General features: G+C 34.9%; 1 protein-coding gene across 1 annotated transcript; it reads left to right on the top strand.

Moving 5' to 3' along the window:
* Positions 1-10172: 10172 nt before the first annotated feature.
* On the top strand, positions 10173-15339 carry otpb (orthopedia homeobox b). Its single transcript, XM_063018106.1, has 3 exons — positions 10173-10248; positions 10562-10953; positions 14565-15339. Exons 1-3 carry the CDS (start codon positions 10173-10175, stop codon positions 15069-15071), a joined length of 975 nt encoding a protein of 324 aa, XP_062874176.1. The 3' UTR covers positions 15072-15339.
* Positions 15340-19442: the final 4103 nt, after the last annotated feature.

Raw genomic sequence — 19442 nt, 5'->3', positions numbered from 1 at the left:
CTCTCTCACACGTTCACTCTTTCTCTGTCAGACACAGGCACTCCAGTTATCTTACTAAATGTTATGCTCTTTGTCAAACACTCTCACACACTCTTTCTCAAACACAAACACACCTCCACACACACTATCTTTCTCTCACACACTTGCACATACTGTTTCTCTTTTCTCTCATACACATACTTTCTTGCACACACGTACTCTCACTCACTCCCACACATCTTTCTTACACTCTCCCACATTCTCTCTCTCTCTCTCTCTCTCTCTCTCTCTCTCTCTCTCTTGCTCTCTAAGAAGCTCTCGCTCAATATCAATTAGACCTCACAGCGTGTCTGTGCCTCCGACTGCTCGATGGTGCCACTTATTAGTTTAGAAAACAAGGAAATTGCTTAAAATCAGTCAGGGAAAAAACAGTCAGGGAAAAGGGTGGACAAAATAAGGTTTTATGTTTGAAATGAAGCCCCAGGTCACTTTGGCTGAATGGAAAAGCTCCCAGAGTGATAAAAAGAAATTGGTCTATTTTTAATTCTGAGTAAAATATAGCTGTAGTATAGATAGGCAGCTGAACATTTATTCAGATCACATGACCTGTCTATTAATAAAGATTACTGTGGGTAATAACAGTGCAACAGATCTTAGTAATTGTTTAATTATTACTACTTCATTATATTGCTAGTTTAGGTCTTTAATCTTGCTCAGGCTTGTAAGCATAATATGCCCCACTCATTTGCACCAAAGAACACTGGGTGCAAGAGAGAAATACCCCCAGCACAGGGCACCAATGCATTCTAGGGTATGACTTACAGACAGTGAACAGAAGCAGGGATGGAACCCAAGTCCCAAGGACCCATTTTGCTTTATGGCACCCACTCTCCCAGCTGCTCATTATAGCTCAATATTAAATAAATTTGTGCCTTAGTGAGAAACGAAATCACAGACGCCTCCTGTTTGGTAAAGCTAAATTTACAGACGATAACTTTATGTACATTTTATTTATTTTTTTAATATTTATTAACTTTTTGCAAAATTCATCCTGTGAAAAGTAAGATCTACCCAGCAAATACAAAACCTGCACATCATGTTATTTATAAGCTGTGACTATGTTGGTGCCAAAATTAATTTACATCCACTTACAGCCAGCTTCAAAATTACTGACACCTTTGGTGAATCTCAGTGGTTAATTAGCACTAAAATATGAACAAAATTATGCTTAGAAGATACATAAAGCTATTATAGAAAATACTTGTTTTGCATTTTGTACACCGTGCAACCTTTCTTTGCCTCAGCAAGAAGGTCCTGAGTTCAATAGCCAGGTGGAGCGGTCGGGTCCTTTCTGTGTGGAGTTTGCATGTTCTTCCAGTGTCTACGTGGGTTTGCTCCGGGTGCTCCGGTTTCCTCCCACAGTCCAAAGACATGCAATCAGGTTAGTTAGAGCTACTAGAAATTGCCCTGTGTGTGTTTGCCCTATGTTGGACTGGTGACCTGCCCAGGGTGTTTCCTTTTACCCAGTGAATTGTACGCACCACCACTCTGAATAGGATAAAACAGGATAAAAATAGGATACAAATTTAAACATCAGCAATCTGTGTTGTATATTATATAATAAGAGGTTTTCTGCATTATGTCCAGCTGTCTGACAAAATTTTTTTTTGAAATGGAATGTCAAAAAAAAATTGAATGTACACCTGGCTCATGGTCAGGTGTACAAATATGTTTGGCTATATAGTGTATGTATACTTACTTTCATACATGTTTTCTAGTCACTATACAGCTAACAGACAAGTATAATTGAGCAACTGTTTATTTGTTGTGAATTAAAAAATTAGAAGGGGTGTCCCAATACTTTTGTCTACATAGTGTGTCAGCATATCACTCTTATCGCATTATAGTTATGTTATTTTGGTAGTATTAAAGGCTGAAGGCCAGTAAAAGAAAACTAGCCTTTAGTTTTTGTCCTAATATTTGGTAGACTGGGTGCCACATAGATGCATGTGTCTTAAGAACTTGGGTTCTATCCTTGACTTCAGTCACTGCTTGTGAGTAGTTTCACATGTTCTCCTTCTTGTCACATGGGGTTTCTTTTGAGTACTTTGACTCCATTCTACTTTCCTAAGACAAACAAAAGGTGTGTTGGCTACTTTTAATTATACCTACTTGTTACTGAGTGTGTAAGTAAATGTGTGAGTGTGAATTGTTCCTTTATAGAATAGCACCCTGTTCAGGGTGTATTCCTGCTTTGTTTCTTGGTGAGACTAGACTCATTTAAAAGCACTGGTCTACATTTGTTTTTCTTGCAATACTGGGGAACAAAACTATTTCAACAACAACACATGCCCATGTCTTAAAATGGTATTTATTTAGTATTTAAGATGTGAAACTGAAATGACTATAAATGAATTTGAACAGAATTTTGATTATTCAGCCAACTATTAATCAAAGTATATTTTTTTGATAATTATACTTATATTCATTCAACAGCTAATTTTTAGGTGCAGTATTGATTTTATTTTCATCATCTTAAATTGAAAATGGCTCTGTTAAGCCCATATAATAGCTGGCGTTACATTTATTAGACATAAACCTGATGATGTTCATCTAATCTGCAGTTAAAACCCAAATGTGATTTACGGTGGGAACAGGCCACACAATTCTGAAAACGTTTATATTTTATATGGAAAGAACATATGATAAAATACAATACAATATGGGGTATAATCCATGCTGAAAAAAACGCATAGTCTGGCACACAAGTCCCTTGTAGGACCATGGACAGTACCAAGATCTAGTGAGTGTTTCTCAGTCCTGGATCTGGACCCCTGAACTGAACATTTTGGTATTTGAATGCATAAAAATTAGCTTATAAGTGAAATCATTTGAGTTAGTGCAAGTTTAACTGAAACAAGAGTACTTAAAGATCAGAACTACAAAACACTACACACTTTCTAAACAATAGATACTACTATTAACTAAATCTCGACCATTTTATTAGCTGTAAGTGAGCTGAATATACACTTGTATACACTGAATATAGTTTCCAGTAATGTATTAATCACAGGCAGCATAATCCAACTTGGACTAGCAATCAAAAATGATTATGAGCTTCTCCTGTAAAATTAACCTAAATACCTTTAGAATTTTGTTTCTTAGACTTAAACGTTAGTTAGTTTTATTTGAATCTGGTCTTCTTGATATGGAAAAACCAGCATATTTTACAACTGCTGTGCATCTAAATGCAGTGCATTAAAGGGTTCTCACAAGAAATAAATTTTACATGCCTTTATTACTGCTAGATATATGCCTATAGTCTGTAGGGCTTGTAAATGTTAATTTGATTTTTTATTTTATATTCATATGCTTTATATTCTTAATTACATATTTCCAGTAAAGACTAAATTCCTTTTATTTGTAGCATATTACAGTAGAATATAATGACATACTATTCATTAATCACATCTTTTTTTTTACGTCTTTATCTTTTTACCACAATTATTCTTAGTCATTTATCAGTGGAATTGGACATAAGTCATGTGTATGCAATGTACTGTATATTGGCTAATTGCTCTTTAGCCCTTAGCTGTTTCCTGATAGATCCAAATAAAATAGAACTTAGTCATTTGAACTGGTTTGATGAGAAATTTATGTATATATAATAATGTGATGAGACTTGATCCAATAACCTTGTGATTAATGGTCCACTACCTTAACCACTGTCCAAGTTACCACTGCCCAAGTATCAGGTTCAGCATTGTGGTTGGGATTTACAATTTACTGTAAATTCTGTTTACACTTGTTGGCCTCTTTATTAGGAACCCTGTTAACACTTATTGCTTACTGCAGGCATACAGTTAAAGTCTAGAGCTTTTTTTTCTTACTCATACACATTGTGTTTATCTTCCTCTGGTCTTATACCACTGAACATTTTGTTTCTTGCCTTTATATTTTTGGTTGGTGCTTTATTTCTCTTCCAGCATTGACACCAACAACATTGATGCACCTAATACACTTATGAACACACAGCACCGTGTAATTATCCTGTTAGTGTTATTGCAGTGCTGAGAGATATCCACACCCGTATTGTATCTGGTAGTGGGGGTTTGGGGTCCCTTTCCATTGGAAGATGGGGTAGAGAGGGGTGACAATGAATACAGAGCAGCACATGAGCTTTATTCTGTAATTTACTGTATATACACCACTCATAAAATGGGCAGTACATTTGATATTGTATGTTTGAGGTGTTTCTAATAAAGTGTACAATAAGTGTGTATACATACACACAACGATTTGATTGCAGCTAATTATTATTATTATTTTCTCATAAGCTCCACCTTATAATAAATAAATAAAAGATTGCACTGTGGAGGGAAGAGTACGGAGCCCCTGAAGGGACATGGTGTATTTTTTTTTCTTTAAGTAAAAAAAATTAAGGAAAGAAGTGTTACCAGATACTCACCACTAGAAACTATGTCGAGATCAGACGAGCACTTTCTTGCACTCGGGTCAGCACCATCAGATATACAGATATACAGTACATCACATAGGCCTATACTCTATCTGAAAGGATATTGGTGAGTTTATTGAACTTTATTTTCAGCTAGGTCTCAAATATAAAGACATAACATTTATTCTTGCCAGTCATCGTGGATATATCATCACTGAGAGACATTTAAAACGCATTTTAAGGTTTTATTTCATCGAAAGAACTACAGCAACATAGTATCTGGTGCGCACCACTTAGTATCTGGTGCTTAAAAAAAACTACACACATGTCCCTTCAGGAGCTCCGTAGAAGAGCGTCTCTTACCACCTAGTTAGTCATATCCAGGTTCCTCTGTAGTAGGATCCTCCGAGCTTGAAGCCAGCATAACTTTTACATCATTCATTTGGAGCACTTAACTTAGCATAACCTATCAATGACAGGATGCCTTGATGGAAATGCATTGAAATACGGAGTAATTGACACAAAATATGACAAACTATTTCAGGCTCTGTGAGCAAAGAACACACACATTGCTATGGATGAGCCCCCATAATACAACTGATTAATGCCGGCTCACCGCGCCCGCACACCAGCACACCAGCCGACTCCATGAAAAATGAATTCTCTGCTGTCATTCCGACAAGCTAGTAAAGCCGGAAAGAGACTATTAGCACGGAATCATTATCAATAGCGATATTTTCAAACTCTATTATAGCAATCAGGCTGGAATTTATTCAGTAGATTTAGCTCGTTTGGGCATAATTGATAAATAATCAAAATGTGTCAATGCAACTAGCACAAATTTCACTAACAATCAAGTAAAAGCAGCCAATTTACCACCTGACTTGGTACGAATTAGAGCTAAATTGACGATCAATTAATCTTGGGAGGGCCAGCGCTGGATTTTGTGGACAAGCAGCAGAGAACTAGACAGGAAAGAAGAGAAAGGAGTTGAAATGTCGCAGCCTGAGCATATTGGTCGTAAATTGTCAGATTTATAGCATCAGTTAGTGGTTTGAGGAAACACTGATAGTGCTGTCACTGAGCAATGAAACCCATGTCCTGTTCATCACAGTGAGACATCAAATACCACATTTTTACACAATGACTTGGTCTATTCTGATAGTACACCCAAAATAATGACATTTACAGTTTTGTCCTCCTGAGAATGTGTAAATAATTTAAAACATTTATTATTACTTGTAAAACACCATAAATATCAATAAGTATTAGCTTTATTTTACTTTAAATTATATTGTTTGGGAAAGGGGGGGGGGGGTATTGTGGTATTGTCACCAGCATCTTGATGCTGAAACTGAATAAGTTACACTTGATGGTTGGTAAAAATGAATAAATACAAATAAACTGTAAATCTAAAAGCAGTGTCATTAATTATTACCGACTATAATTGCTTAATTTTTCCCAGCAATTGCTTTATTCTTTATTTGAGCACACTGATTTAATTTATTAAGTACATTATTTATTTAAACATAATTTTAATTATGCTCTAATTATTATATTACACTGTACGTGATAGTGATGTACTTTTCATACAGCGTGTATGTACTACAATATACTATACAATAAAGTGTATTTTGTATTTTTTATACACAGTACATGTGCTTACAATAATTTATTAAGAATACAATAGCTGGACAGTACATGCAAATATACTGTTCATTACACAATACATGTAAGCATATTGTGTTTTATTAGTACAATGTACTACACAGAACATTTAATATGATTTATTACACAGCACATCTAAGTATGCTCTAAATAATTATACAACAAGCCAAGAATTGTTGGTCTTAGTTTTGTAATAATTCTGTTGCATTCGATACTGCACCTTGCAAGCATAAGCATTTTTAACAATTAGTGCACTGATTTAATGATTAAATGCTTTTAAACGTATTGGAATATATTTCTCTTCAAATTTAAATACTGCTGCAACTATAAAGTACTGGCCAATAAACCAATTTCTACTACCATATGGTGAAACCTGATCCTAAGCAATGTCCTTTACTGTTTCAAAAAAAAAAAACTCAATAAGGTAAACCAAACAACAGTCGAAGCAGTTACCTATTGCACTCTTACAGTGTTAGCCAGGGAAAGACATGGCTGAATAAACAACATTTTTTTGTAAGCGAGATGATTAGGCTGACTTATAAATGCATAGTGGTTTTCTACAGCCTTTCAATGTACAAGGTCAGTGAAACTAATTATTTTCAGTACTAATTTGCTGATGCATTAAATTGCATTAGCAGTGTGATTAAGCTGGAATTTAATAATTACCAGCACATGTTCTTCATTTAGAGCAACCCAGAATGACCACTGACCCAAGTCCTCCCTTCTTTCAAGTCATTGATCCTCCTCTCTTGAATGAAAGATGATAGAGGATGTATAGTGTGTAAGGTATTGCCTTTGTCTTCTTTACAATATATTTTTACTAGCTTGCTTCCAAGTAGCCTTTAATACTACTCGTCGTATTTTATTTCTGTTTATAATATTTATTGGGCTTATGTACTATAGTGCAAACAATATTTTGTCTAAACTGAGCTATGTTTTCACCAGCCTTGCTATGCCATCATTGATCGATCGGACGTTAACACCAAGGTAAACTGGTGCAGGTTTACGATATAATTGTGCATTTGTAAGACGCTTCTGTCGCATCCTGAAGGATAGAGCTAAAAGATTTGGTGAACAATATGATAAACATGTGTCCATCACGCTGGACGTTAATGGAGTGCGTTTGGACAGTTGTCGTGTTCATCCCCCAAAGTCTCATTACTCACCATAATGGAGGCTAGATGCTCCGTGACACACGAGAGCTCGCTTTCATTACGGTAATCGCCGTCCAATGCTGATTATTTTATTTAGACCCTTAATTGTATTCTTTCCGGATAACTCACGTTGTAATCGGGTCCACACGGAGGGCACCGAGTCTAATCACGGTTTGAAATGCGACTGGGGTCACCACCTTGTCTGGACCAAGAACACACTACATATAGCCAGCAGTAGTTACTCTTTTTGGTGACAGTTAGGCCTATTGTCCAAACTGCAGTCTAACCTCCACGAATAATAACAAATTATAACGATAATGATGATTATTATTAGTCATTATTATTATTATCATTAGTAGTATTAGTGTTGTTATTTATTTCTATCAGTAGTATTATCATTACTTATTATTATTGTTATTATTATTATTAGTAATTATTATTATTATCATTAGTAGTATTAGTGTTATTGTTATTTATTAGTGTTGTTATTTATTTCTATCAGTAGTATTATCATTACTTATTATTATTATTAGTAGTAGTAGTAATTATTATTATTATTATTATCATTGGTAGTATTAGTGTTATTGTTATTTATTACTATCAGTAGTATTATCATTGATTATTATTATTATTATTATTATTATTATTATTATTATAAGTCGTAGTAGTAGCTGCGGTTGTATCAATAATAACTCTCACATTAATTTATAATAATGGTGTAACATTTATATTTATAATCTCACACAAAAAAACACAAATAGCAAAATCATTTGTTATTATATATGAAGCAAGGCACTAAAAATTAATTTGATTTTTTTTTTACCAAAACGTAATTACAGCAGTTCTGTTAAAAAATGTATATGTTAGTCAAACACGTAGTAACTTGCCTAATCTGTAGTTATTCATTAAAATAATAATAATGATGATTGTTATTGTTATTATAATTATTGCTATTACTAATATTATTTATTATAGTATTCATTACATTTATTACTATTCATTATTATTATTATTATTATTATTATTATTATTATTATTATAGATAATAATTATTATTATTATTTTAGGAATTAATGTTGTTGGTAGTAGTTGTAGCAGTTCTATAATTATTGATTTAATTGTTTTTTTTTGTAGTATAAGTATATTATAGTTATATTATGGTATTATAATATTGTGTAAATACATGTATATAAACACTAGTTCCACAGTTTTTAGTTCATTTATCATAATACATACAAGACAGTTTGTATTCCAAGGCGGGGTTTATTTTAAGGTTATTGTCTTTTTTATTATTTGGTTTTCATTTACGTATCGTATTTATCATTCGCGTAATCTGGGTTGTGATTACATCCAAACGGTCAAAATATCTACTTAAAATATATTTTAATTAATTATTTCAGCTTAATCAAAATAATGTTTTTATTTTTCAAATTACTGTTATTTAAAAATGTGTATTAATATATGTGGGTTTTTTTTATAAAATTTTCTCAATCGCATAATCGGCGTCATTTCAGCCTTTCTGTTCAAATATGTGTTTACAGATGTTTATTTACTTATTTTTAGGTCTAAACGTATAAATATCATTTTCCTAAGAATCATTTTATTAAATAATCGTAATAAATATAAAAACATTTTTCGACAGACATGAAGAAAATAAAAACACCTTGTAGATCATGATGATAAATATTCCTGTGCGAGCTGACATGGCTGCTGTGTGTTTGCCGCAGATCCCCGAGCGCACTGAGCAGGTCCGAACTGTGACATCCAGAATCTGTGGCCTGAGAAACAGATGTAGGATACAGATCATGTACACATCTGCTCCATCCAAAACCACAGACCGATCAAAACAGACACAAGAAAGCAGGTCACAAGCTTAGTGAAAAATCAGTAACTGTCTGTTAGCTCTGCGATGGGCGTTTTTGTGGGGTTTGCCTGGGAAAATTGTAAATAATTTGATGCTAAATAGGATGTAATTTATTTGGTTAAACGATGAAGCGTATGTCCTGTAATCTGAATGAGATAAATCACAAATTATATCAGCGCTGATGACGTGTTAATATAAATGAAGCAACACATCAGAATTTTCCCTTCCAAAATAAAATGCCTCGATGGTTTAGATCATGCGCTGGAGTTTCACTGTATCTAAACACTGGCGCATTATATTCATCGCCTAATAACCTACTGATCTCACGGTAAATATCGAATTTGGCGCTAAATGCCTCAAGTGCTTAATGGCCTTGAAAATGACTAGTTGGAAAATGTACTTTGGATGTGTGCTTAGCTGCCTCCGAGCATTAATCGCATGTGATGGATGGATTCTCCTGGAATAAAGCTGCAGGCCTGCATACGGGCAGCGCGAAGTGAAAAAATAGCACAACTCAAAAGCAACGACTGATGTGTTTATTTTTCCTTGGCAGGAAATATGGCTGCACTAAAGCTATTCCCACTCGATTTGTTTCCTTATCAGAAAAACGAGGCTACAATTTGTGACTTCATCAAGCGCCTTACAGTGTTTTTTTAGTTTGAGTATTGCATTTAGCATTTTTTTTCTAATCTAAATCTATCTAGATTTATTATAAACTATTTGTGCGTGATGATTATGAACTCATTTATAGCACACAATAAAGGGCTGAGAGAGGATAAATCAGAGCAGGGATTTAGCAGGGCTGTAATTGCAGGGTTTGTGGATGCTGCCGGTTGGGCGCGACATTTCCAGCCTTCAATTCTGATTGGCTCTCATGTGAGGATGCTGACTCGCTCATGCACCTATTAAGCGCCTCCCTGTCTCTCTAAAGAACATTATAATGCTCGCAACCAGCTTTTTTTAAACGAGCCGAGAATTTTTCTTCATTTGGCCACTCTATGCTGTTTAAGGGAGTTAAAAGTTTTAGGCTTAGTTTCGACATCGGTGCACGATGCTTTCTCACGCCGATCTCTTGGACACTCGCCTCGGTGAGTTACAGCCACCCAACTCCGGTCTTCAGCTCCACTGTAAGCTATGGAGGAACTCTCCATTTATATCATTATAAACGCATTTAGCCTTAATGCTTAATCTAATTTTGAACTTAAATGGCTCGATATTGTAATTCATTATGTGCTAAATTAATTACATGCAGCCTATTTTATCAAGCCTGTCTAAATATTGATAGAATGCTATTTAAACTTTCAGTGCTGTGTTGTGCTCAGCTTGTGTTATTATTATTATTATTATTATTATTATTATTATTATTATTATTATTCCTTGCTAATATGTTGATGTATTTGCCGACATGGAAAAACTTAATTTTGCCCGGTGACTTTTCAGGGATGAAGGATGCCGCGGCCGAGCTGCTGGGTCACAGGGAAGCTTTAAAATGCAGGCTCGGCGGCGGGGACAGCGGGCACCCGGGCGATCTGAGCTCCGGACCGGACACGGTCGAGGGTGCCACGCTGTTACCCGGGGAGGAAATCAGCAATGGTGGATCAAACCCGGGAGGCATGCAGCAGGTCAGCAAAGAGCAAGAGAAACAACAACAGCAAGGTTCGAGCCAGTCGGGCGGACAGCAGAGTCAGCAAAAACAGAAACGGCATCGGACCCGCTTCACTCCTGCACAACTTAACGAGCTGGAGAGGAGCTTTGCAAAAACCCACTACCCAGATATCTTCATGAGAGAGGAACTGGCGCTCAGGATCGGATTAACAGAGTCCCGCGTTCAGGTGAGACACACACGCAAACTGTCATAATTTCCTTTCTTTTACTATTTAGTTATACATTTAGAAATGACCTGTACCTATTTCAAGGTAACACACTTGTTATGTGAGCAAAGATGAATATAAATTGACTAGGCAAAAGAAAAAAAATGGCTCCAGAATTATTATGATAATCGGAAGTGAAAGTGTTTGGCAGGGTAGCTTCAAATACAATTTATTTGTTAAAATAAATGACCTGTAATAATTGAATTAGAATTGAATCCAGAATTGCTAGAATAAGGAAATGTGAAATAATCAATTGCCGCATGTTTGCACAGGTGCGCTATACTGGCCAAAACGCGTGTTTCATAACCTCTGTAGCAAATTTATTAAGCTTTATGAAATGTTTATGGTGATTTTTTTTATAAGCTTTTAAACAACTGAGTGACTGAGTGTTAAATTACCATTTAATTTCTTTATTTAACGAGGCTAAAATAAAAATAACACAAATAAGTTCTATATTCAATGTTATATATATATATATATATATATATATATATATATATATATATATATATATATATATATATATATATATATATATATATATATACTGATATGAGCATTTTAAATCCAGAAAGATGCACAGTAAAAATTCTTAAATATTTTCACAAATATGATATATATATTTTCTTTATTTGGTTTGCGTTTAAACCAACATCAGAATGTACTGTACATAAAGCCGTAGCACGTTACCTGTGTACAAAACTTTGCATAACTGATGGACACGAGTGGCAAGTGCCTGAAGTTTCTCAGATTTTTACTTGAATCCTTAATGGTTCTTTAAGAAGCACCAAATCAGAGCGCACAAAGCAGGGGCGCAAAACAATCTTAAATTTAATTTAAATCAGATCCAAATTGTTTTTGTTTTCAAACATTTAAACCAGAACTTTTGTCTTGCAGCTATTAATACATGTAACGTATAAACGTGTAAACATTTTAATGAGAAATATTACATCAGACATAATGATGTGGGCCGCCGGCAGAATGATGCTAATTAATCTCCAAATGTTAAATCTTACTTGCGAGTAATTATACTAAACGCAATGATCATCGTTTTTCTCAACAAATCACTCAAACGTTAAAAAACAACCTTTTACGATAGAAAAAAAACCAAAAGAATACAAAATGCATTCCTTTTTTATGAATTTATTTTCCCTGTGGGTGATAAAGCACCTAGACCAAGCAACCATTTATCTCTGGAATTGGCCTATCAAGCACAACGTCTTCATCTCAGTCAACCAGCAAGATATTATTCTCCAGTTTATGGAGCCATATAATAGGGCACATCGGCAACACACCTTGTTTAAAGACGCCTTTTTGTTTTGATGTTATGGCATGTTTAAAAAGCATCGCAGACTTTGGGCTAAATCATGATGCCAGCCATTACTTCATTACAATGCATTTAAATGCATGCAAAAAACCTTAAAGAATACTTAAACATTGTTGCGAAATAAGTTTAAGCAAAGCAAAATACTTCTGCACCGTTAATTACTATTTTAATGATAATTTCACTCCTTAGGTTCGTTTAACTAGAGCAATGTGCATGACTGTAGTTTACTTAAGCCTTTTCTGTTCATCCATACAGCTTTATCTGTTTATTACTATACAATTAATAATATTATTATTAATATTACTAATATTAATTATTAATACCAAATTCTTGTGTTATAACTAAGAACCACGTGGAAACACCAGTGCATATTTTATTGAATGTTTAACAGTTTTGTGGTTTAGGAATAACTATACACTGTATGAGGTGTTAGTTTTAATACTGGAATTTCTTTGAGTAATATTTTTTACAGAAATGATTTTTAATCAGACTGAGATGGATGACGAATCCGGTATATTCATTTAACGTTAATAATAAAAAGAAGTATTTCAAAACATCTCAGGATAAACGTTTTTAAATATACCACAACCATTTTTGTCATTTATATGAAGTGGTTAAAATGAAGGAAATTATTATTATTATTATTATTATATCTTTATTAATAGTATAAAATGTAGACAAACAAAACATTTGAACTAACAAAAAATACACGTCTCATAGTAGCACCATAGAAACCCGCTTTAGCCTGATAATGAGATTATAATGGTTAAATGTCATGTGTAGATTTAGGCTAAAACTAAAAAAGTAGTTCTGTCTATTCACTGTAATAAAATCACTGAAAACGTAGCTAATAGCTAAGGATGGTTAAGTTTCCTTGGGTTATACCAGAAACGATAATAATCAAAACTCGACCTAATAAATATTGTGACCCATTATTTCTTTCGTACAGGTTTTACCTCATAACACATCGGACTAAAATGTGCACATCTGGATTTACACTTCCAATAATAAGTCGGGCTACAGCTGTTCATTCCAATGCGCGGTTTACATCTGTTTATATATAATAAATAATGGGCTCGATATGGCTCATTATAGCATATCTTCTGGTTTTACCAGATAATATAGTACCAAGTTTGTATAAAAAAAGTACTAGCAAAATCTATATTAATAAAATATATATCTATTTTCTATAAATGGAAATAATCATGGTTTGTTTTCTTTGCATTCAGAGGTAAATAAATATGAGGCAGGGTATATAAATATTGTCACTGGTCGTGTGATGGTTTTAAGTCAGGTTGTCTTATGTATTTGGACTGATCGTGGTTTATTCCTCTAAATGTGTGAGGATTTAACGAAAGCTTTATTAATAAGGTCGGGCTTTATTACGTGAATGGTCAATATTAATTAAAAAACAGATATAATTATAGTCCTTAACTAAGTTCTATAAATATTTGGCTCATCATCGTTCACTCTAATCTGCAGATTTTGCCAAAAAAAAATTATACATCAAGCTGCATTCTATAAATATTGTGACTGATACGTGTTCATAGGTTTTACGGTAAACTATTTTATTAATAATTAATAGAAACTCTGATGCCAGTTAAAGTCAATTCAAGAAACTTTGGAATATATTTTATATGAACAAATACTATAGATTATGTACAAGTTATTAAATATTGTAGTTCATCATTGTGCATTCCTGATTATAAAAATCTAAATCCGCCATCTACGTTGAAGCTTACGATGATTTATTTTTCTTTACATGTCTAATAAAAGCTTTAATAAAAATTAGTCGGTATGTGTATTGTATAAAAAAAATTTTATAGTCTGAAGCTCATAACGATTATTTTTCTGTATTTGTTTAAACTGAAATAACCAATCATATGTCGGTGTAAGAACACTGCAGTATGTTTGTGCTGGATTGTACAGGAACGTAAAATTATAAACTAATCATTTTAAATAATTATTGTATAGTGTATACATAAAAAAATCATTTACCGAAGCTTATGATGGCTATTATACTGTACAGGTTTTAACAGAAGATTTAATAATAATGTAATAAATAAAAAACGTGTTTATATAAATAATAATCTTCTATATTTAACGTTCGTGATGGTTTATTTTTATTTATTTATCTGTAATATATTTCAACACAAGTGTTTAATCATTATTATTTGATGTGTATACTTAATAAAAGAAACCCTTATATAAAACCTATTTTATAATGGTTTGCTTTTCTGTACAGGTGTGGTTCCAGAACCGGCGCGCTAAGTGGAAGAAGCGCAAGAAGACCACAAATGTGTTCCGCGCTCCTGGCACACTGCTGCCCACGCATAGTTTGCCGCAGTTTCCAGGCGCTGCTATGGGTGACGGTTTGTGCTCTTTCCACGCTAACGATAGCCGCTGGGCTGCTGCGGGAATGGCCGGTGTATCTCAGCTGCAGTTGCCGCCGTCGCTGGGTCGCCAGCCGTCCATGGCGCAGTCGCTGTCGCAGTGCAGCCTTGGAGGCGTACCGCCGCACAATTCCATGGGTCTCTCTAACGGCCTATCGTCGAACGGCTCGGGGCTGCAGTCGCATCTGTACCAGCCCGCCTTCCCCGGCATGGTGTCCGCCTCTCTGTCGGGCCCGACCAGCGCCAGCGGTTCTCCACAGCTGTGCAGCTCTCCGGACAGTGACGTGTGGAGAGGCAGCAGCATCGCATCACTGCGCCGCAAAGCGCTCGAGCACACCGTGTCCATGAGCTTCACCTAATCTCCACATGCTCTGAATAATATACAAAACAACACAAGTGTTTTCATGGACAGTCAAGAGCCACTCAGGATCCGAGCTCGTAACTGTGAAATTACAAATTGGCAGCCTTAAAAAACAGAACTGAAAACAACAGGCGGACGGTGTTTGACGCACATGCGCAGTAGAAATAGCGTTCACAATTTTAAACGTGTATCTTTATTCATGCGTTGACTTTTTTTTTGTTTATGCCCTTAATAATTAATATTTTAAAATTGGGCTTTGTATTTAGTTAGGCTTATTTATTTATTATAAGTTATTTATTGATTTATTTATTCATTCATTCATGTATCTATTTATTTATATTATATATATATATCATGGTTCTTTTCTCCTAATGTTGGTTATTTCATTTACAGCTGCAATACGTAACTTTTTCGTTGTTGATTAAATAGCAGCACTACATAGTCATTGTGTTCGAAAATAAACACGGTGTTTAGTCTGTGCTATGTTTTCCAATTCGAAAAACTGTCATTAAAAACTATTATTCAGAAGCAGAGCTGGAAGGTCAGATTTCACTGATTCACAATATTCGGAACTCACTAAACACACACTTTTTTAAGTACACATTAAATGTAATCCACAAAACATGCATAGCACTACCAACATTACATTTTGTACCCAAGCTGCTAGAAAGAACATGTTCCTACTACAGAGATTTTAAAATTATAAAATAAAAATCCCTAAAAGTTACCTACTGCAGCGTTAATGGAGAAGTAATATGTATTAGTGTTAATTTTCTCTATGTTCCAAGCAGCCACGTGTACTGCACGCTAGGATCAGTTTAAAGCATGGGTCACGTGGGGATTTGTTTTCCTAATTTTGTACAGACAACGATTAAGATGTATTATGAACAAATTCTCGAAAAAAATCCAATTCAGCTGCATGTATTGGCAAGAAAGAACAAGGAGAGTTTACATAAAGCAGAATGATCTTGCATAGGATACTTGTCTAGATAAAAAAAAGCATTCTTGTTACCTGCTGGTCTGTTTGTGATATGTTTTGACTTTACTGTATGTGCTTATTACCGAAATGTGTTTTTTCTTAAACGTTAATTCTGACAAATGCAACACACCTGGGCAGGTTTATATTAACTTATTGTAAATGGGTGAATAAAATCATTTTCAGTAACGTCAACCTTGAGAATGGTCCATCTTTTACTAGCAGAACTCAAACAAAAACATTTTTCTTTCTTTATCACTGCAATAAAAAAACTGCAACAGTTTCTCCCAATCCTACACATTTTTAATAAATTTAAAAAATATATTATAAAGAGTACACAAATTAGATTGAATCATTTCACAAAATAAAATAATAAAACAAAATAACATATTTCTTAATGGGCAGGTGTATGTAAATAATTTGTAGATAATACATAACAAATAAAACAAAACTACCCACTAACTTCATTTATAATTTTTAAATAAATTAGAATTTTAATTTTTTAGTCATAGTAATCATTTTTATTTCAATTTAATGACTGACATATATGAGCGTTATAGGGTCTTTAGTGTTATAGGGTTATGGGGTCTCCAATGTTATAGGGTTTTAGGGTCTCCAATGTTATAGGGTTTTAGGGTCTCCAATGTTATAGGGTTATGGGGTCTCCAATGTTATAGGGTTTTAGGGTCTCCAATGTTATAGGGTTATGGGGTCTCCAATGTTATAGGGTTTTAGGGTCTCCAATGTTATAGGGTTATGGGGTCTCCAACGTTATAGGGTTTTAGGGTCTCCAATGTTATAGGGTTATGGGGTCTCCAACGTTATAGGGTTTTAGGGTCTCCAATGTTATAGGGTTATGGGGTCTCCAACGTTATATGGTCATAGGGTCTCCAATGTTATAGGGTTATGGGGTCTCCAACGTTATATGGTTATAGGGTCTCCAATGTTATAGGGTTATAGGGTCTCCAACGTTATATGGTTATAGGGTCTCCAATGTTATAGGGTTTTAGGGTCTCCAACGTTATATGGTTATAGGGTCTCCAATGTTATACGGTTTTAGGGTCTCCAATGTTATATGGTTATAGGGTCTCCAATGTTATAGGGTTTTAGGGTCTCCAATGTTATATGTATAGGGTCTCCAGTGTTATAGGGTTTTAGGGTCTCCAATGTTATAGGGTTATAGGGTCTCCAATGCAGATACTTTTGTCGCTTATTAGTTAAGAGACGCTGTAAACATATAGTAAAGTAAATGTCAATTTAAGTAACATTTTTTTTGTTTAGTTGTCTTTAGTTTGAGTTTGTTTGAGGCAAATAAATGATCTGAGTATAAAGTATTTAAACAGTCTGAATACGGCGGATGCACATTTGTCTTTTAGTTCATTTAGAACAACAACTGCCATGTAATAATCTCTATAGCATAATTTATTCGACATGCATTAATTGCGCCTTTACTCCTGTTTACATCAGGCATCCATGGCCAAGAATTTGTAAATACAGATACAGTGATATAGATGGTTATATCATGAGTGTCTGTCCTCGCTGAACCTGTTGATGTTTCTATTCCTGCCCCATTGTGAGCTCAAGGACGTCATTTCTTTTCATAATTGGTGTCAGTGTGAAGTATTGACATGGTCACAAGCTATTTTGATGCTTACCATGATACTTGCCCACGCCTTACAAGCCTGGGAAATGTGTCAGGAAGCAAATATTACCTACTGCATGAAAGGATTTGTACCTTGAAGCTCACCATGATGTGATAAATAAATAACATTAAAAAAAAACAGGAAATGTTATTTATTTCCATCAATATGGAATTGCATATCAGTTTAACAGATGTATCGCAAATTTTGGAAATAAAGTATAATCTGCGTTATCTGAACAAGCAATTTTGCTTACAGCACTTTGGCTGGTTAGTTAAGGTTTTGCGCATGCGTACTGAACTGTACCTTATGCTACGGGTTTCCCACCCTTGCGTGTATAGGGTAAGTTATCTAAAATTAACTACCTAATTAATTACATTTTTATTATTCTTTGTGGACACATGGATTTTCACAGTGCACCGATTTCTTTACACCTTTCAAAACATACCATTAAGTGGACTTGCTGGCACAATCAAAAAGAAACCCAACAACATTCTAGGCCTGCAGTGTTTATGATACTACTTACAAAGTGGTTCTCTCTTTCTCTCTCTCTCTCTTTCTCTCTCTCTCTCTCTCTCTTGTGCATTTTCTCTCTCACTCTCTCTGTCTATTCCATCTTGCTCATTCACACACAAACACACAGAGCTGTCTCAGAGGGTGACGGTAAATTTGAGAGGCCTGAGATCGAGTGATTGACAACCAGCAGAGATGCCTTTTTGTCCACATGGGATAGAGCAGGATTGGAACCAATTAGCGAGTAATCAAAGACATGTTTTGCTCCTGCACCCTTTGTGTGCTTTGAAGCAGTTGCCATTGGGGAGGCTTTAAAGGCCACAAATATCTGCTTTGTCCAAGTGTTGACAAGATAATGGTCAGTTTGTGTGTAAATGCACTTAAAAAAGAGACAGGCAGTCAGAAAAGGCCTGTCACTCATAGACAAGTCAATGTGTATGTCAGAAGTCAAATATAGTAACAATAGTTTGTGAGCACTTGCGCTCACCAGACACTTTATTAGGTTCACTTATCTTCTACGTACATTCATTAGCCACCTTAGATGATGCACTTTGTGGATATACAGTTACAGACTATAGCCCATCTATTGCTCTATACACTATCACATCAGTGGACAAATTCTGGTCAAGTGCTATTGTAGCGCTATTCTTCTCCCAGCATTTACAGTAAAGCACCTCATAGGACCCATGTTGCTGTAAGGCACCCATTCTGTTAGCTGTCTCACATGTTTGTTGTGTATAAGTGTATAACTAAACATATTACTTTTAGACTAAAATACACTGCATGTGTAAGTTAAATGTGTTTTACGTATTGTGAAGTAACACTAAAGAATTTGTCTTATATTTTCAATCTATAATCTAATAAAATACATAACTTCAAGTGACAATGAATGAATACACACATAAATATTTGTATAAAAATGCATTACGGAAAAACAAAGCAGGCGAAACAGCCAGTGCACAGTCTCTCTTTCTTTTCATATGAAGTTAATTGTCTCGGAGAATTAGTGTACGAGATCTCATTGAAACAACAGAATGGGCAGATCGTGTGAAAAGCTCCCATGGTCCCTGAACAAGCTTCGCTTACACATCCATCATCATCAGCCTCAGCATCTGCTCTGAAAGGCCCAGATTCCCTCAACCTCCTGCGCTCGCCTACTCCCAACAGAGGCACTTTTCTTATTTTCCACAGTGTGCCAAATTTATGGTAAACATCGTATGATAATCAGATGATTGCAAGA

The sequence above is a fragment of the Trichomycterus rosablanca genome, chromosome 21 (assembly GCF_030014385.1).
Source record: "Trichomycterus rosablanca isolate fTriRos1 chromosome 21, fTriRos1.hap1, whole genome shotgun sequence".
Taxonomy (NCBI): Eukaryota; Metazoa; Chordata; class Actinopteri; order Siluriformes; family Trichomycteridae; genus Trichomycterus; species Trichomycterus rosablanca.
Note: the sequence above shows the minus strand (reverse complement) of the source record. Positions and strands in the feature narration are given on the sequence as shown.